Raw genomic sequence first — 21,508 nt, forward strand, 5'->3', positions numbered from 1 at the left:
CACAGACATGAGAATTACATATCCTCACTTACAAGTTTTCAATGACAGGATTGAATGGTAATTGTCAGCCATACCTCTACACATTCCAGGCCTTGTGATATTGTCGTCAATTGAATAAAAATTATCATATAGGGCCAATTCTTAGCTTTTTTCTGATTGAAGCAAGGAAACAGGCAAACACTTCTTGTCTAATGGTTGTTACATCTAAAGATGAGCATGGGTAAGGCATTCTGGATAAAAATTATGCTTGATGTTGGCAAAATATGACTCATAAAACTTGCTGCATGGTACTGTACATGCAGCAGTTATGAAATTAAATGTCAAAGCATCTCTTTGCTGGTATTTTCACACTATTTACACGTTTCGGATGTGTTTCATCTCTTAGAGATATAAAACTTGCTGCATGGTACTGTATATACTGCAGTTATGAAATGAATTGTCAAAGTATTTCTTTGCTGGTATTTTCACACTATTTGTGTATTTTGGATGTGTTTCATCTCTTTGATATCTTTATGTATTATCCTACCTAGTCTATCTAGACAGACTGGAAGTATCATGTAATGTAATATTTTCCATTATTACCAATAATGGAGCAAGGGGAAACTGTGATGTAGGGAGCATGTCTAGCAGCTTTCCAGGTAACAGGTCATTCACAGAAGTGAGAGCAAGGTCCCTTGCCTGCCCTGCTGCTTAGAATCTGTGATGTTAAGGCCACATTCTATTCTGTGTTATTTCTTCTTGAGACCTGTCATACTTCATTACCTGTGCAAATACAAGCCACTCTGCAGAGTATTTTAGCGTGAATCGCTTGTATCAGTCATGACCTCACATTGCATTATGGCATTATACTAGAAAACAGTGATGTATTGGAAGTTGTTGCCCAAGACAAGAAGGACATTCAGACGCCTTTATATGCCCTGCCAGAATGCCGCATGCTGTTGGAAGGCTTAACCATTTTATGCTCATTGGAAATGTTACTATTAACTTAATTTGAAACAATTCATGCTGCACAGTTTTAATAATGGTTTTCACCCACGAGTGACTTACATGTAGATAATTCTGTATGCTCTGAAATTTTATTGAAAACAATACACGCACATTGGTGTGTATTTCAACTTTATTGAAAACAATACACATAAATTGGCTTGTTACCAGCTAACATGTTTGCATCACAAACTGCAAATGGCTGTCTTTTGCTCCGCCCCACTGCCTGCCTTTTTCTCCGAGAAGGTCCATTGCGAGGCTTGGAAGCTTGTGGCCCAGGGTAGTTGTTAGGTTGATGTAGGTCGATAACAATTTGTGTGTAGTTTTGTTTTATGCAGACTTTTTTTTTGCCTAATCTCTAATGTTTGGAGAAACAGAATCCTCTTGTGGGGTAGGAGGGACTTGGGTTTTTGCCTTTGTCCTTTGATAGAAGCATAATTTTAGGCTATCTTGGGATATTTTTGATATTGGGGGTTTTATTTGACAATGAACACCGTAGAGGAAAAATTTCACATCAGATTTGAGGGCAAAACACATGCACACTTACATGGCAGAGGTGAGGCTGACAGGACGTATTTTCTAGTACTCTGCATATAAAAGGAAGGAATAACACATATCTCTCATGGTGGAACAAGATATGTTATGAAGACACAGGAATACCTAGGTGGTAAATAGGGAGCGAAGAAACAGTACTGTGAGTATAGTTATCCTGTCTCTAGGAAAGTTTGGTTTGGTTTGTTTACGTTTTGGACAAACATGGCTGAAGGCTGCATCCCAAGAGGTTCATTTAAAGGTTTTACTGGAGAAAAAAGAGAACTAAATTATAGACTGCAAACTAGAAGAAATTTTGCATATGGAAGAAATGATTGACAAGTTATTGGAGAGAATAAAGACATTGGAGGTACACCTAAAGAAGACAGGTAAGGAGTTGGTAACTACTACAGTAAAGTTGATTGAGATGGAAGATAAAAGTGAGAAGTTAGAGGTGGAAAATGATTGTTTAAAGAAACAAAGGAAAAAGTAGAAACTGTTCAGAAAGGAATTGAGGTAATGAAGGCAAGTGTAATGGATGTGGAAATGAGGCAAAATACCATATTTGATGGCTCATAAGATGCATTGGCTCAAAAGACGCAGCCAGTTTTGGCAGACATTGAAATGAGAAAAAAATAAATAAATGAGTGGATTTAAGCTGTGAATATGAAGTAAAGGATTTCACCTGACATTTGAAGATTCTCACATGCATTTAGATCATTATTAGATCCCAATATTTTGCATTTAAAAATTTTAATATTTGCTAGTAGTCTACCTACCAATCCTGTTGTGAGATGTAAACATGTACCTGGCATATGGCTTTGGCAGTGACTATAAGAGACTACAGGAACATTAAAAGATAGTTGCAATTTTAATTGTATGAAAGTGTGTCTTACCACAAGGAGTAATGGCATCACATTGTAAAGAATGCAGTGAAGCGTGCTTGTGTCACTGGGTTTGGCGCATAAGCAACTGCATGTTTGTTTTGGTACATACAATACATGGTGCATGGTCACTTAGGCAGATTTTTCCTGACTTGTGTCATTCTATGTGAATTACTGGTAAGACCTATTATATATTGTTACCTTGAAAGAAAGAGTTGTTTTGTGGTGTAGTACCAATCACTTTGTTTACATGTGTGAAGATGTCTGGGATTTGATTTTAGAGTCTTACCATAGACTTACCACTGCTTCAATGCTGAACCTTGGCCTCACACAATGCAGCCTCATTTCCTGAGATTCCAAAGTGATTGGTGTAGTACCAATCACTTTGTTTACATGTGTGAAGATGTCTGGGATTTGATTTTAGAGTCTCTTACCATAGACTTACCACTGCTTCAATGCTGAACCTTGGCCTCACACGATGCAGCCTCATTTCCTGAGATTTTTTTTTGAGAAAAGGTGTGTCTTATGAGCCATCAAATACAGTTAATGGTTAAATGAATATAAATTTGAAGAAGAATAACTAAAGAAAATAATAGAACAACAAGAAAATGAGAAAGAAAACCTGAGACAAAGTGGTAAATGTTATTAAAGAAGTGAAAAAATTAGTGAGAGAAACTGTAGAAAAATAAACAAGTAATTGTATTTGGTTTAAAGGAAGAGAAAATAGCACAATTCAAAGAGAGGAAAAGAACCTGTTGAATAAGTTACTGAAGAAAGTGATGGGTGAAGACAGTCAGATAGTAAAGCAAGTGGAAGAGTTCCATAGAATTGGGAAATATGAAGAAGAAAAAATGAGACCCATAAGAATAATGTTTGCAACACAGGTACAAGCAGAAGAGGTAATTGGTGGGTCTTGGAGATTGTCTGGAGATGAGGAGTATAAGAATGTATGGATAAACAGGGATATGGATGAGATTGAAAGGTTGAAGCAAAAGGAGCTGGTAAATGAGGCTAAACAAAAAAAACAAAAACAAATGGAGCAGAAGAAATTTTTTCTGGAGAGTAAGAGATATGAGAATAAGGAGATGGTACATCAAACAGTAAGTAAAGTATGTTATACTAATGTAAATGATCGGTACATCAAACAGTAAGTAAAGTATGTTATACTAATGTAAATGGATTAATGTCAAAAAAGATGGAATTAAATGAGTCATTAAACAGAACTGCACTGGATGATGCTGTATTAGTGAGACAAAATGGAAAAATGAATGGGAAACACCTGACATTGGTAATGATAAATATGATTTATGGATGAAAAAGAAGTGACAAAGAAGGAGGGGGAGTGATCATTCTGACTAAAAAGTGTGTTAAAGTGAAGAGGGTAATAAAAAGTCAAGACAAGTCTGAAATTCTATAGGTGATGATTGGAAGTGGAAATGTAAGGATAATTAATTATTTAGGAGTGTATGTGCCACCTATGATCAATGCTTGGTGGAAAGAGAAGCACCAGGAAATATTGGTAGATGTGTTATAAAAGGTCTTGAAAAGATAGTGATGGAAAGTATTGATATAGTTATTTTTGGTGATTTTAATTGTAAGGAGATAAATTGGGAAACATTGACAACTACTGGAAGTGAAAACTTATGGAGTAATAGACTGTTAAACTGGGTGGTGGAAAACTTAATGACTCATTGGGTTGATTGTGATACCAGATTTAGTGGAAGAGATAAACCATCAAGACTTGATTTAGTGTTTACCAAGGATATGGAAATTATTGAAACTATACACTATGATAGCCTTCTAGGTAAAAGTGATCATATGTTGATGGAATTTAAATTGAAAAATGAAAATGTAATCATTGATAAAAATTATAAAGTGAAAAGATTTAAATATAGTAAAGCTGACTTTGAAAAATGAAGAAAATACTTTTGCCATGGACTGTAAAGACTTTGAAGACGCAGAAGATGTTTGGGAAAAATGGGATCAATTTATAAGGATGTGTAATTCTGCTGTGGAGAAATTTGTACCTAGAGGAGGAGCAAGATGTAGAAAGGGTAAAGAATGGTTCAATACAAAATGCAAAGAGATTAGAAATTATAAGCTAAATGCTTGGAATAGATGGAAGAAAAGGAAAACTGAGAGCAGATACGAGAAATATATTGATGCTAGAAATAAGTACATTGAGATAATAAGAATGGAGAGAAGAAACTATGAAAGAGATACAATAGATAAGTGTATTAATGAAACCAAACTGTTCTTTAGACATGCTAATGGGAAGATGAAGAAGAAGGAAGGTGTATCAAGATTGAAATTTAAAGGAAAAATCTATGAGGATGCACAGGATGTGGTGGAGGTTATGAACAATAGTTTCAGATCTGTATTTACTGTGGAAGGGGATTTTGATGCTGTATTTACTGAGGAAGGGAGTTTGATGCTGGAAGGGATAAATTGGTGAGGAATATACTAAGTACAGTCCCAGTCAGTTATGAGGAAATACTTAAGATGATGGAAGAACTTGATGTAAATAAGGCAACTGGTGTAGATGGAGTATCATACTGGTTATTGAAGGAATGTAAAGAACAACTGGCTGATAAAATTCAATCTTGTGGTGACATCACCATCACAGGGAAGAGTACCAAAAGATTGGAAGAGAACAAATATTACACCAGTGTTCAAAGGAGGAAATAAAGAAAACCCACTAAATTATAGACCTGTGTCCTTGACTAGTGTTGCAGGAAAACTATGCGAAAGAACAATAAAGGAAAGATGGATGGAACACTTGGAAAAAGATAAAGTTTTGGTAAATTGTCAATTTGGATTTAGGAGAGGAAGATCATGCTTCATGAACTTATTGTGCTTTTATTCAAGGGTAATTGATATTGTGCAGGAGAGAGATGGATGGGTGGATGGTGTCTATTTAGACTTGACTAAGTACCACACCGAAGATTGCTATGGAAGATAAAAAAAATATGGAAAAACTGGAGGAAGACTGCTGGAGTGGATGGAGGATTATCTGGATGATAGAGATGAGAACAGTGATACAAGACCAGAATTCATCTTGGCTGAAAGTAACTAGTGGTGTCCCACAGGATCAGTGTTGGGACCGATAATGTTTGTAATATATGTGAATGACATAAATGAAGAAATAGACAGTTATATGAACTTATTTTGCAGATGATGCTAAGCTGATGAGAAGGGTAGAAAATGTAAATGACTGGTACTTCAAGATAATTTAAATAAGAGAAATAGATGGAGTAAATATTGGCAAATGCAATTCAATTTAAGTAAATGTAAAGTAATGGAGTTTGGTAAGAGTAAGAAAAGAATACAATATTATTATGAGATGGATGGTGTGAAGTTACAGAAATCAAAAGAGGAAATGGATTTGGGAGTAAATTACTGAAATTTTGACTCCAGACAGACACATTGATAAAATTACTGGAGAGACAATGAATTTGTTAAAAAGAATAAGAATGGCATTCTTATATTTAGATGAAGGGATAATAAAAAGTTGTTGATTTCCATGATAAGACCAAGATTGGAATATGTGGCAGGAATATTATAAAATTAGAAACAGTACAAAGAGCAGTCACTAAGATGGTTCTGGAGCTGAGTAAGTCGACCTATGAAGAGAGATTAAGAATGTTGGAAATTCCTGCCTTTGAAAATAGGAGAGAGAGGGGAGTTAATAAACATCTATAGAATGATAAATGGCATGGAAAATGTGGATGAAGAATGTTTTTTAAATTTAGACACACACAGTACAAGAAGACACAGTAAGAATTAGAAGAAAGTTAACTAGAAGAGACATCAAAAAGTATATTTTTCCTCACAGAAGTGTGAACAAATAGAATGAACTCAGTGAAGACATTGTCAATGCCGTAACCGTCCATGCTTTTAATACCAAACTGGATAGATATAGAGACAGGATACTATAAGATTACTCCCCTCCCGCAAACCACAACTAGGTAAATACAACTTGGTAAATACACACACACACACACACACACACACACACACACACACACACACACACACATGTAAACACACACACACACACACACACACATGTAAACACACACACACACACACACACACATGTAAACACACACACACACACACACACACACACACACACACACACACACACACACACATGTAAACACACACACACACACACACACATGTAAACACACACACACACACACACACATGTAAACACACACACACACACACACACACACACACACACACACACACACACACACACACACACACACACACACACACACACACACACACACACACACACACACACAGACGCACACACACACACACACACACACACACACACACACACACACACACACACACACACACACACACACACACACACACACACACACACACACACACACACACACACACACACACACACGCACGTAAACACACACGCACACGTAAACACACGCACACACGTAAACACGCACACACGTAAACACACGCACACACATAAACACACACACACACACAGAGTTTTAAATGCCATAGCGCTGCACTGCCTTAGCACTGCTTTGTTAGATGTGAGGACTAAAGACAAACACACAGTTCTGGTCTATGTGGTGAGAATAAATAAGCATTTTTCCAGTTTTTTCTTTACCCTAAGTTTTATGATCCTCAGGTGTAGTGCTATGCCTTTGGAAGAAAGCAAGCATAAAACTCAAGAGTTCTGTAATTCATGAAAGTAGACATGTGGAGAGTGTTTAGTAAAATGGTACTGAGTAGGTAATGGATAGACAATTAGAGAAAAGAAATGGCAACATAGGAATGGTAAAGTAAGACAGGACTGATGGAAACTAGATAGAGACAAGTAATTTTGCTGGAGTGGTTACTGGGTAGCAGATGGTCACATGGAAGTTAGAGAAGGCACTTCTTTTGCAGTGTATAAAAGGATTTTTTGCTATTTGTGGAAGATGATGACATTGTTATTGTCCAGTATTTATTGTTTTCAGATTTATCCCCTTTCATAAAGTTTTCATGTTTTCTAATTTCACATCTTTGTTCCTTATTTAAAGTGTTCTGTTTTATCTCCAGTATAGATATGAATGCATGTTACTGTATTTCTCAGGTGCCAAATGGAGTCTTAGAAATTGAAGATCTGGAATCCAAAATCAAGTGTCAGCTTTATGAAAAGGAGAGGGGAGGTTCAGTGTCTCTCACTCCAGTTTGGGTCACTGATCATTTTGGTAAGTCTTTGTCAATCTTGTTTTGTTATCTTCATATGAGGGGCTGCGCGTCCAAAACGGGCTAAGTGCCAAAACCAAAGTTTGCCGGAAATTGTGGTCAAAGTTCAGAGGCTATCTTACTCTCATCACTCCAGTATTAATGATGTTACGATGGTCATTTTTGGTCCGAATATTCATTTACATGTCTGTTTTTACTGTGCAATGGTATATTGCTTTTACTATGCAAAATGATACTTATACTATGCAAATCATAAGTTTTTTGTGTTTATAATAAATGTTAGAAAACTTTGAGTGTTTTGCGACAAACTTTAATGTCACGCATCACTTATGAACCCAATAGTACTGTTATTTGCACTATGAAGTATTGATGCATATAACACAGTAACAAAGAGATGAAATAGTAGATAAAAAATGGCATAAAGAAGAAATTCCATTTACTTTGAGTATGAACAAAAAATAATGGTATAAAGATAATGCTGTATGGCATGCTACGCACCCAGAAATTCACTGAGTTGAAGGGTTTTGATCAGGAGCATATTGAGGAAATGCTGCTGCTTACTCTTCATGTTAGGATAGGCTAGAACTGGTTAGGCTATGTTAGTTTGGTTTGATTTTGTTAGTTAAAATAACATAAAATCAATAATTTCATGGAATTTACAAATAGAAAAGCTCAAAGATGGTAATGTGCTTAATTAATTAGTATGCAACAACCCCTCATCTTAGGCTCCTGCAAACTAATGTATGCAGATCTCCAAATGAAGATGGGAAGTTTTTACTGATGGTGATCCCTTTTTTGTGCACTTGGTTAAGAATAGTATCTCTGTTTAAGAGAGTTTAACCATATTTCTAGTGTCGAAAAGCAGATAGATCTACCACAGACAACTAGAAGAAGGGTTATAATATTGAAATATAGCATAAAATCAAAATTGCTAAATTTGGCGCTTAGCCTGGTTTGGATGAGGGGCCACTCATATATAGATACAAATTTTATTTGCATATCCTCTGAGCATTGATTTTTCTCGCTGTATTGCACTGATTGATAATTAGCATATACATGCTTATTTTGCTCTTCATGAATTTGATATAGGTGACATGAGATTTAATAAAATATTAGTTATAATTTATCTGCTATTGTTTATAATTAGATTTTTATAGTTTGAAAAATCTTGCATCAACATATTTACTAGAGTTTTAAAAATAAAGTTAAGAACCTGTGTTTAGAAGTATATATTGTAGAATATTACAATGGAAGCAACCAGTTATGAGTGAGTGTTATCTAGTACCTTAAATTAATGAGGTAAGTGGATTAGATCTTTAATAAAGACCAAACCTGAATTATTTATATTAGTAGAATATCAATCAGTTTGCATTTCTAAAGATAAGGAAATAATCTTGTGGAAGTTTGACTAGGTTTAAAAAAAGTAAATGATATTTGGTAAAAATATACATCAAATTCTATTACTGCAATGTCCACTAGTGACTGAGCTACCATTACAGCTAGCTGTATGTGTGGCTAATCAGGGAGTTATCTAGACAAATGCTTGTGTGAATTAGAACAAGTTCCTGTTGATGCTGGTTTGTGGTTTGTAATGGCATCTTTCTTGATACTGGATTTAGAACTTGAAATGGCACCCTTCTGCTGCCCCTAGGTGGTGAATTTCTCAGTAAGGTATATTGTTCATCTGCATTTTTGATTGCTCAGGTCACAGTGAAAGAAATACTATTTGTCGTAGGAAAGGTGCCTTGTGTAATAATAGCGTTAATCTCTTAAGCAGTGGGTATTTGGAACAGGAACCTCTCATGATGAGGGTTTTAAGAGACAAATCACTCTTATTGTTAGAGTTATATTTCCTTTGATACTGATCCTAGGATAATGAAATTTGCAGCCTAAGAAGTGCCTATCCTCCTTTCTAATGGTGTTTTTGTGTAACTTGTTATGTTAGTTCAGTCACCAGTAAAGGTATGTTAGTTCAGTCACCAGTAAAGGGTGAACAACAACATAACATCATTCACTCTGCAAGGGTGGTGGCTGGTATGTGTTCTTTATGTTGGATATGGCACTGGCTACAGCTTGCACACCTGCAGCTCTCATCTTGTCTTGCCCCATCGGCTCCCCACTGTTCTCCCCACATCTTGAAAGGAATGTTCTTCCACACTACCCGTAAGTTCCATGAATGTGATTCCTTGTCTAACAGCACTTCCTGAGAATGGATGGAATTGGCTTGTCTTTGCACTTAGCCATGGGTCAGGATAAGGCCTGATCACCACCTTCCATGATCCTCACTTTGTATAGACCACTAGATAGAAAGTCATGGGTCAGGATAAGGCCTGATCACCACCTTCTATGATCCTCACTTTGTATAGACCATTAGATAGAAGGTCACAAAAAAGTGGTAAGGAGCAGCTTTGGAAGTGTTGCCAAATAACATTAAAAAAATGTATAGTATGCATCACCCATTGAAGCCCTGAGACACGCGCCATTGTGTCACCTGTCACTTGGGGCATATACGTATGTATATAACTGTTGGAGGAATCTGAGGGTGTGAGGATTAATTAAGGAATTTGCAATGGTCTAAATTACTGGTGGTTGCTTTAATGTAGGACTCAGTATATGCTTCCACAGTTCTCTGGAGATGCACATTCTGAAATCTCCTCTTGTAGGAATCCATGCTCATATACTTAGGAACCCTTGCTTATATCATACTTCAGGTGTACAGTAATCCCTTGACTATCGTTGGTGTTATGTTCCAAGACCCCCTGCAATAGATGAAAATCCACAAAATAGAAATGGTACTGTACTGTATGTTTTTTTTATTTTAATAATTTGTATATATTTATTTTATCTTTTTTATATTTAAGCTTTTATAAACTCCCCACATTCTTATAAATCTTTTCTACACTCTTAAACACTTTTTAAATTCAGACTTACTTTTAGACACATCCTTATGTATTAAAAAAATTGAATTCATTACATTCGCCAGGAAAGATACTACATCTTGATTGATAGTGATAATGATTAGCTGTGCAATACTGAACAAGGTAGGTGATGATAACATATAGGAGAAGATTATGGTTGACAGCCTGACACACACAGGAGGTGCAAGGCAAGGGTTTGTTTATGTTTAGGAAAACTTGTACCATACATTGGCTATCCATAATTTTACAACTTTTCTTTTCCATCCATCCTTTTTTTCATGAAAATGTACAAAATCACCTTGTGGGAATTTTATTTTAGGTTTAGTTTTGTGCTTGAAGTTGAAGAAGTTACTTTATTCATTGTACTGGTATATCACCATCTCAATTGTCTGGTCCTCACTGACCTAAACTTTACCACAGATGATTTGGTAGTTTGGGTGTCATCTTATACCACCCTTATCAGCTAAAAACCATTAAATTCAAACCAAAATTTTGGGGTCGTCTTATCATAAAGTCATCTTATCCACTGAAATATACAATAAGTTGAATCAAGGGTATAGAGCTTCATCTTTATGAATTACAGTAGTGTATTTTTATTTATTAGTTTATTAATTTTTAGGGTAGAAAATAATTAAAATAAAAAAAATATATAAATACCTATCAGCTGCAGAAACTCTCGATATACTGAGGAGTCTGCGATATAAATTTACATATATTAACCAGAAAAATCTGCGATGTACTGAGGACATGATAGTTGAACCTGCAATAGTCAAGGAATTGCTGTAATTGAAACTCCCCATGTCTAGCAGGAATTTAATCTTTGACACTGATCAGCTGACATGGGCTACTTATGTAATATTATTTTCTTATAAACATAAATGATATACAAGTACAGTGGTATAATAGATTATATATACACTAAAATTCATACACATATTTATCAGAGTTACTGTGTATTACAAGATGCCATTTGTATAAAAGAAATTGTGCAAACTCGGCAAATTCCAAAAGTGGTAGGTGGATCACCTAAGATTATAACCATTCCTAGTCCTTATGAGCAGGCTCCTGGGCATCCTAGCCACCTCCTAGGAGGCACCAACCTTACACCAGTACACAGATGCAGCCAGTGCCCATGTCACCGTTTTGTTCCATGAAAATCCAGGTTAAATAAGGCAGTGGGGCATGAGCGCCCTTTGAACACACAGCCTCTTGTTGCAGCATGCACTACACATCCGCAATCCACAAATATTCTTCCCCTTCCAATAATATGCAGCAACTAGTCTCATATTATACTAAAGTAATTGAAAATAAGTATAAATATTTAAAACTAAATTATGAGCCATAAAATTGTAATTGGCAGAGTTGCCACATGGCACCATTTCAAATGCTCCTGACAACATTTACCTTTTGATATACTATACCCATATTCTACAATACATTAATCCTAAATGTTTATTCATGGGATCTGGTGATGCACACTCTAGAAGGTCTGGCTGATATCAAACACACCAACTCAAAAAAAAAAAAAAAAAAAAAGGAGGTATGAGTTTGCAGTGTTGTAAAATCTTGGTCTATACTTGTATTGTGGTTGATTGCACAAACATCATGAAAGAACTACCAAGGTGTGAAAGGATGTGTTGTATTTCCAAAGAAGAAAGCAGCATAAACAGATAAGTGGCAAGTGGGAGGAGACATTGTGAGACACTGTCAACAGATAATCTTTACCATTGTTCCAGTATATCAAATTTTTTGTATAAGAGGAGTGTCTAGGGAGGTATCTTATGGGCATATAGTGCATCCTTTTAGTAGGTTGTTTCTTGTTGTAAATATATGATATTTTGTGAATTTCATGAAATTTGGGTGAATGTGTAGGGAATACTCAAGCATAATTTTTTTTATTCCAGATTTTATCTTTCAGTTAATTACTTAGAAAAAATACCTTAGAAACCTCATTAATATACATATATTTCATATTTAAATAAGATTTTTCAGTTTTTTTTGTTTCGTCTTTGAAAACTAGATTTTTCACCCTTAATTTTCTCCACTTTTCCCCATTTACTTTTTAAATAAAAAATTCAAAATCTGAAAAAAATTGCCCTTACCTGTAGTTTTAATTGACACCTTACAGATTTTTTGTTGATTTAAAAAAAATAAATTAGTGTTGAAAACAACAAGATTTTGGCTCTTAAATTTTTTTTTCCATTTCATCTGTGTCTTCCCATTTCTGTTTATTTGATTAGCATGAAATCTTTACATATGATTGTTTATAACTTGTTCATTTACTGGAGAAGGATAAGGCAGCTGGTCCCCCTATAAAAAAAAAGTATTAAATCACTCAAAGGTGAGGGTCTCAGAAGGTGCCATCTTCCTCTTTGTAACCAGATTTTATCCTGGAACTCCATGTTGGTATGCCTCATCCATCTTCTCTTTTTGTTTTTTCTTTGCTTTTGGTGTTGCATGCCTAACTCTTGTCTAGTCCAGCCACTGCAGAGATTCTTGTAACCTTGCTTCACTCCTGAGGAGATGCATTTTGATATTTCTGTCTTATATCCAAAGTTATGTTGAAGTGCTCTGTGCTGTACCATGAATGTAACATGAACTTGGTTTTTTGGCACTTATTCCAAACTTTTGAATGAAGAGATCAATTAGGATTCTGGGTGGCATCCTTCAGGCATTACTTGAAGAGACTTGGATTTCCAAGATCTCTGATTACTGACGATATATTCTAACTTTTCCTTGTTTTTTTTTATTTTTTTTATTTTTTATTTATTTATTTTTTTTTTATCTCCATGATTGTTGGCACTCTGGAAGATAGCTCCATTGCTTTTGCCCCTTTGTAGAAGCACCATGAGATTTCATGTTTTGGGCAAAACTGATAAAAAGGTTTTTGGTAGATGCTAGGTTGTAATAAGATGTCCATACTGTTCCTTGCATTGCTCTTACAATGCCTTTTTGCATTATCTCTTGATTGCTTTGCTATAGTAGGAAGATATCTTATCTATGACATCATCTGTCACCTTGTTTACTCTTCCCAGAATGCTCTTCTTTCATTTCTTGCCAGTCTTGGTAGTGGTTATCTCATGGCCTTTCTATCTTGCAAAGTCTGGGCCCCCCCATCCTTTTGTTGACATGATTTACATATTCATCCTTGATTACTAGCACTTCATATGAGCCTCTTCCACCATTCAGCTCACAGATAGCATCGTAAGAGCTGGAGTCACCATCACCAACAAATGTGAAGCATATCTTGCTCTCAGAGGAGCAAGACCAGATGAATGCAGCAATTGCAGCTTCCATGGCTCCTGCCTTCCCATTGAAGTTTTTTTAAGCAGTCATGTTGCTTGCCAGTTTTCTTGGTGCTGCATACTGCACAATAGTTTCAAAGAACATAAAGATCCATGATGCCTATGTTTATTTTGACAGCAAATCTGATGCCATTGTGAGATGTTGTGTCCCCACTTTATCCAGCTGCAGTTAAAACTGACTTTCACATGGATGCATTTTTCATCTGGTATACCGAGCAACCTTTCTGTTTAGTGGTTGAAAACTCAAGCTCTGGTTTCCTCCATCTTCTCTTTGCAAAGTGACTTCATCTAGTATAGGAATTTGCAATAGTGGTAAATGCTGTCTTGTTCATGTTTCTACCAGTTACAGTGCTTTGATTAATTTTTGAGCCAACATATGATACCAAATATGAGGTTCAAGTATACTTGACTTATACTCGAGGTGGAGTACTTGTAGCCACGAGAGTGATGAGTGGGATGGGAGGCAGAGGAGACAATTGTGTGGTACTTCATGCATTTAGTCTGCAGGACCTTGCCACAGTAAGTGTGTTCCTGCATGATCATACTGGACTCCTCTGTCTCTCAAGCAGTGTTTGTAGCTGAGATAGTGACACAGTGAAGAGAGTGTCACTTGTATCAGGTGCAGGCTTCATACCTCTGTGAAGAATCTCTTCTTGCAGTTGCAGAGATGTCTCATGTGGTAAAGTGATTGATGCAGTTAGTGGTAATGTAAGTTGTGGTGGAGTAGGTGTTGACGAAGCAGGTGGTGGTGGAGAAAAGCGTGATGAGGTACCTGGTGGTGTAGAGAGTGATGAAGCAAATGGCAGTGGAGGTGGTGGTAAGGCTGGTGGAAAGCCACCAGTGATTCGGTAGACATCATCTTAACTTGCTTGGCAATTATCTTCTATGCTGCTTTCCTGTGTGTTTTCTGAGTCTTGGTGGCTCCATCTTGTTCCATGAACCTTCTTGATGCTTCTAAAGGGCAGATAATCAATCTACCCTCTCCTCTTTCCATGGAGAGTTCAAGGGAAGCTGCTTCCTTTCTGAGATATTCACAGACACCCACCTCTGTTTCTTTGTACAAGAGTGTTCTCCTTATCAATTATATTGGTATGCATGGAAATCACACAACTTAGAAAACTAGAAAATCAGTGCATTTTACATACATTGAAAAAATATATTTAAACAAAACAATGCATGATATACCATGTGAATCTTCCTGTTGGCAGCCATAGAGATGTTTTCAAACAAAGCCTGTCAACTTTCAATATGAAGCAGTGTATTCCCTATACCTAGGTAGAGTTGGCAGGCACCTGTTGCCTGGGCTCAAATTGCGGCTGTCGACAGTAGTCAACAAGGCATTTTTTGAATTAGCACAGTCATTTTAAATTAGTTTGTCCAGAAGTAGAGTAAGCATACCATTTTCCTTCAGACAATACCCACCCATGCTCCTTTGACTAATTACTGGTCAATCTATGCCTTATGCTAGATATGAGGGGATGTCTGCTAGACTTCCCACCTCTTCTGACTCATATGATGTCTACTAGAGATCCCACCTCTTCTCAAAATATCACATGTAAGATGGGGGGCCCTTTGACTTCATTGGCAATCAAGAACATTAGGGAAACATTGAATATTAGTGAGATAGATAGAGAATTAGATAAGACAGTTGCAAGTGTCATCATGAGGAGTGACATGGATACCACACTGTGTGACTGTAATGATGGTGATGGATTTAAGATTCCTAATGACAGCAGTGCTGTTGTTGATTCTCTAGAACCCATTTATAAGGGGAAGGGGAAAAATCCTTTAATAAAGAAAGGTCAATTCTATAGCAAGGGTCAGCAAAGGAGGGTAGTGTCAGATTCACAACCCCCAACCATCAGTGATGTAAATCTAGCAAAACACACTATACCCCTCTTTCTGTCTCGCTCTCCAAGCCCAGTTTCATTCTCTTCTGAATCATTATCATGCCTGAAACCATGCAGAGGAGAAAGCATGCAGCACATGGTCATGGGAGGGAAAAATTACTTTGCACTGCCTTATCACTGGCATTCGGCCTTGCCACCACTACCAGCATGGACTCCACTTCTGTGATCACCACCAATGCTACAGCCTCATCTTGCATCACCAAGAAACAATCCCTCAAGCACTTCCTCAGATTTGTCTGGGAGGGGAAAAGAATTATAAAGTAGACAAGGGAGGAAGTGTGTGAAGGTAACAGGCACTGTCACCACCACTGCTGCTGCTGCCACCACCACCACCACCACCACCACCACCACCCACACCCCTGCCACTGCTGCTCAACCTAACACTGCTCAATCTTCCACACTGTCCTTCAGTGTATTTGTGTAGAAAGATGGCAGTGATTTTATACCAGACAATCTAGCATTTGACATGACAAATGCTAGGATTCAGCTTACCTTCCCACTCCATGCTGAACAAGATTGCGTGGACTACTACTTGGCTTTCTACCTTCCCACTCCATGCTGAACAAGATTGCGTGGACTGAATGAAACTATAGTTCAGCAAATATTTGAGAAAACCAGTCATTATTGAGAACTATGTACAAGAGACTCAGTGGGTTCTGCTAAAGTGATTCAGTGGACCCCAATTTCTGTGCATGAGATATATGTTTTCTTATCATTGATGTTGCTCATGCCACACATGCAAAAGCATGATCTAGAGGACTCCTGGTTCCATGAGGACATCATTTACACACCAATCTTTGGAAAATGTGTGTCCAGGGACCAATTTATGGCTATTTGTATTTGCTTTGCTGACAGTATGGACTCTTCCAAAACTGATCCCCTTTGGAAAATCAGAGAGATAATGAGCATCATCAAGAAGTTCAGTGCATTTTTCAAACCAGTGCAAAAAGTGGTAGTTGATGAATTCCTGGTGTTGTTCAGGGGTGTTTATCCTTCAAGCAATACATTCCCAACTTTGGAATAAAGCTTTTCATGTCGTGTGGCTGCAAGTGGTATTTGTTGGACTTTGTCAAATATACAGCAAACAATGTTTGCATCAAGAAGACTGACCCACTCTTCTCAGGTTCAGTTGTAAAGATACTACTGGAGAGGTGCTTTGGTAAATCGTATTCTGTATACGGACAACTAATACACATCTCCAGTTCTCACCAAGTACCTGAAGGGGAATGGAGTCGGCACTGTTAGCACTGTCAGGAAAAACAGAAAACACTGGCCTGTGTTTCGTGAGTCTCATTGGGGAGATTTTTTTTATTTATTTATTTATTTATTATATTTTAGGAGGGACATTAGCCAAGGGCAACAAAAATACAATAAAAAAAGTAAAAAAGCCACTAAGATGCCAGTCCCAGAAAAGGGTGGAAAGCAGTAGTAAAAAATTGAAGGATAAATGTCTTGAAACCTCCCTCTTGAAGGAATTCAAGTCATAGGAAGGTGGAAATACAGAAGCAGGCAGGGAGTTCCAGAGTTTACCAGAGAAAGGGATGAATGATTGAGAATATTGGTTAACTCTTGCATTAGAGATGTGAAAGAAAGAAGAAAGTCTTGTGCAGTGAGCCTGCAGGAGGAGGGGAGGCATGCAGTTAGCAAGATCGGAAGAGCAGTTACCATGAAAATAGCAGTAGAAGATAGCTAGAGATGCAACATTGCAGCAATGAGAGAGAGGCTGAGGTCAGTAAGTTAGATGAGAGGAGTTGATGAGATGAAAAGCTTTTCATTCCACCCCTGTCTAGAAGAGTGGTATGAGTGGAACCCCTCTCTCATTGCAGAAATGAGAGAGAGGCTGAGGTCAGTAAGTTAGAGGAGAGGAGTTGATGAGATGAAAAGCTTTTGATTCCACCCTGTCTAGAAGAGTGGTATGAGTGGAAGCCCCCCCCCCCCCCAGACATGTGAAGCGTACTCCATACATGATCGGATAAGGCCCTTGTACAGAATTAGCAGCTGGGGTATGAGAAAAACTGGCAGAGACGTTTCAGAATGCCCAACTTCATAGAAGCTGTTTTAGCTAGTGATGAGATGTGAAGTTTCCAGTTCAGATTATAAGTAAAGGACAGACCAAGGATGTTCATTGTAGAAGAGGGGGACAGTTGAGTGTCATTGAAGAAGAGGGATAGTTGTCTGGAAGGTTGTGTCGAGTTGATTGATGGAGGAATTGAGTTTTTGAGGCATTGAACAATACCAAGTTTGCTCTACTCCAATCAGAAATTTTAGAAAGATCAGAAGTCAGGCATTCTGTGGCTCCCCTGCATGAAATATTTACTTCCTGAAGTGTTGGACATCTATGAAAAGACATAGGAAAGTGCAGGGTGGTATCATCAGCATAGGAGTGGATAGGACAAGAAGTTTGGTTTAGGTCATTGATGAATAATAATAAGAAGAGAGTGGGTGAAAGGACAGAAGCCTGAGGAACACCACTATTAATAGATTTAAGAGAAGAACGCTGACCGTCTACCACAGCAACAATAGAACGGTCAGAAAGAAAGCTTGAGATGAAGTTACAGGGAGAAGAATAGAACCCGTAGGAGAGTAATTTGGAAATCAAAGCTTTGTGCCAGACTCTATCAGAAGCTTTTGATATGTCTAAGCCAACAGCAAAAGTTTCACCAAAATCTCTAAAAGAGGATGACCAAGACTCAGTAAGGAAAGCCAGAAGATCATATGTAGAACGGCCTTGACAGAACCCATACTGGCGATCAGATAGAAGGTTGTGAAGTGATAGATGTTTAAGAATCTTCCTGTTGAGGATAGATTAAAAAACTTTTGATAGGCAAGAAATTAAAACAATAGGACAGTAGTTTGAGGGATTAGAACGGTCACTCTTTTTAGGAACAGGCTGAATGTAGGCAAACTTCCAGTAAGAAGGAAAGGTAGATGTTGACAGACATTTGAAAGAGTTTGACTAGGCAAGGTGCAAGCACAGAGGCACAGTTTCGGAGAACAATAGGAGGGACCCCATCAGGTTCATAAGCCTTTTGAGGGTTTAGGCCAGCAAGGGCATGGAAAACATCATTGCAGCTCAAAAGTGGAAAGATGTTGGCAGTTAGATGGCATGACAAAAAGCCTGTCAACTTACTACCGAGGACATGAAGCACTTGTAGGATTCTGGGAAAGTCAGCTTCAAGATGGGTGAGATGTTAATGAAGCCTGATGTAGTTGCCAACTACAGTATCAACATGCTGTTGCTTGATAAGTCCGATATGACAACTAGCTGGATTCATCGACTGTCTCAGAAAGGGATGAAAATGGTACAAGAAGTCTGTTCTCCACATCATCAACATTTGTATGCTAAATACATAAATACTGTACAAGACGCAGACTAGTGAGCGACTTCACCCTTCTCTGAGACAGTTCAGATTGTCAACACTTGTCTTCTTGGGAAGTTTGGCAAGATGACTGCACAAGCTCCAAGATGTCACTTAGATGCCTTTCCTAACCAACTTGAGTCACGTGACTACATGGATAGGCACTGCACAAGCCCCTCCCTACTACTGGTACCAGGAATGTGGGTGTGGGATGTTTCTACGTGTGTAGCCATTCCACATATATACCCAAAATGAGGAAGAATACCAACTACAAGTGTCATGAGTGTAACATGCCCCTATGCATTGTGCCTTGCTTCCGGGAGTATCACACTTTCCAAAAATACTGTTAATGGAATGACTGATGAATATTGTAGAAATGTAGAAAGTGTAAGAAAAATGCAAAAGTGAAGTTATGTTCTTAGTTTCTTGTGAGGAATTCATTTATTTTTCCTTTGGAGTGTGACATTAACATCCACAACAGTGTTATTTGTATATATCTGTGATAGTAATGCTAAAAATTGGATGCACAGGAAACAATTGTGAAGGTGATGCAAAATGTTACAAGTTTCTTAGTGTGCATTTGGCATGGTGGCTGTAGCCTCATGATGCTTGAGACATTCATTGTTTACAATGTAGCGAGTGACACAACAGTCGATTTGTAGCAACCTGTGAAAGTTACATTCTGTGTGCTCTGAAGAATGTGATATTGTTTTCTGTTTTTCATCTTTCCTTTTGCTACACATTGTAAATGAGGTATTATAACATGAATGCTAGCTCATCATTAAGTTAGAAAATAACTCTAACCACTGATTTGTACAATGTAATGGAAGTTAAGTGTTTTTTGGGTGTGTTTCTCATGAATCATTTAAAAGCAAAGCTTTTTATTACTAGACCCAAAAAATGAGATCCAATAGGAGTGGATATTTTTTTTTTTTTTTTCTTTTTTTATGTAGGAAGGATACTGGCCAAGGGCAACAAAAATCTAATAAAAAAAATGCCCACTGAAATGCCAGTCCCATAAAAGGGTCAAAACAGTGGTCAAAAATTGGTGGATAAGTGTCTTGAAACCTCCCTCTTGAAGGAATTCAAGTCGTAGGAAGGTGGAAATACAGAAGCAGGCAGGGAGTTCCAGAGTTTACCAGAGAAAGGGATGAATGATTGAGAATACTGGTTAACTCTTGCATTAGAGAGGTGGACAGAATAGGGGTGAGAGAAAGAAGAAAGTCTTGTGCAGCGAGGCCCCGGAAGGAGGGAAGGCATGCAGTTAGCAAGATCAGAAGAGCAGTTAGCATGAAAATAGCGGTAGAAGACAGCTAGATATGCAACATTGCGGCGGTGAGAGAGAGGCTGAAGACAGTCAGTTAGAGGAGAGGAGTTGATGAGACGAAAAGCTTTTGATTCCACCCTGTCTAGAAGAGCAGTATGAGTGGAACCCCCCCAGACATGTGAAGCATACTCCATACATGGACGGATAAGGCCCTTGTACAGAGTTAGCAGCTGGGGGGGTGAGAAAAACTGGCGGAGACGTCTCAGAACACCTAACTTCATAGAAGCTGTTTTAGCTAGAGATGAGATGTGAAGTTTCCAGTTCAGATTATAAGTAAAGGACAGACCGAGGATGTTCAGTGTAGAAGAGGGGGACAGTTGAGTGTCATTGAAGAAGAGGGGATAGTTGTCTGGAAGGTTGTGTCGAGTTGATAGATGGAGGAATTGAGTTTTTGAGGCATTGAACAATACCAAGTTTGCTCTGCCCCAATCAGAAATTTTAGAAAGATCAGAAGTCAGGCGTTCTGTGGCTTCCCTGCGTGATATGTTTACCTCCTGAAGGGTTGGACGTCTATGAAAAGACATGGAAAAGTGCAGGGTGGTATCATCAGCGTAGGAGTGGATAGGACAAGAAGTTTGGTTTAGAAGATCATTAATGAATTATAAGAAGAGAGTGGGTGACAGGACAGAACCCTGAGGAACACCACTGTTAATAGATTTAGGAGAAGAACAGTGACCGTCTACCACAGCAGCAATAGAACGGTCAGAAAGGAAACTTGAGATGAAGTTACAGAGAGAAGGATAGAAACTGTAGGAGGGTAGTTTGGAAATCAAAGCTTTGTGCCAGACTCTATCAAAGGCTTTTGATATGTCCAAGGCAACAGCAAAAGTTTCACCAAAATCTCTAAAAGAGGATGACCAAGACTCAGTAAGGAAAGCCAGAAGATCACCAGTAGAGCGGCCTTGACGGAACCCATACTGGCGATCAGATAGAAGGTTGTGAAGTGATAGATGTTTAAGAATCTTCCAGTTGAGGATAGATTCAAAAACTTTAGATAAGCAGGAAATTAAAGCAATAGGACGGTAGTTTGAGGGATTAGAGCGGTC

General features: G+C 37.8%; 1 protein-coding gene across 7 annotated transcripts in view; it reads left to right on the top strand.

The window, feature by feature from the left end:
- Positions 1-21,508, top strand: part of LOC135093243 (uncharacterized) — a 157,422-nt gene that overhangs the window by 47,425 nt on the left and 88,489 nt on the right. For all 7 annotated transcript variants that reach the window (XM_063992301.1, XM_063992290.1, XM_063992269.1 and 4 more), the window contains exon 7: positions 7,528-7,645. In XM_063992301.1, coding sequence (XP_063848371.1) covers positions 7,528-7,645 — 118 coding nt within the window. The remainder of the gene's footprint in view (positions 1-7,527; positions 7,646-21,508) is intronic.

Source organism: Scylla paramamosain, chromosome 3, assembly GCF_035594125.1.
Source record: "Scylla paramamosain isolate STU-SP2022 chromosome 3, ASM3559412v1, whole genome shotgun sequence".
Classification (NCBI taxonomy): Eukaryota; Metazoa; Arthropoda; class Malacostraca; order Decapoda; family Portunidae; genus Scylla; species Scylla paramamosain.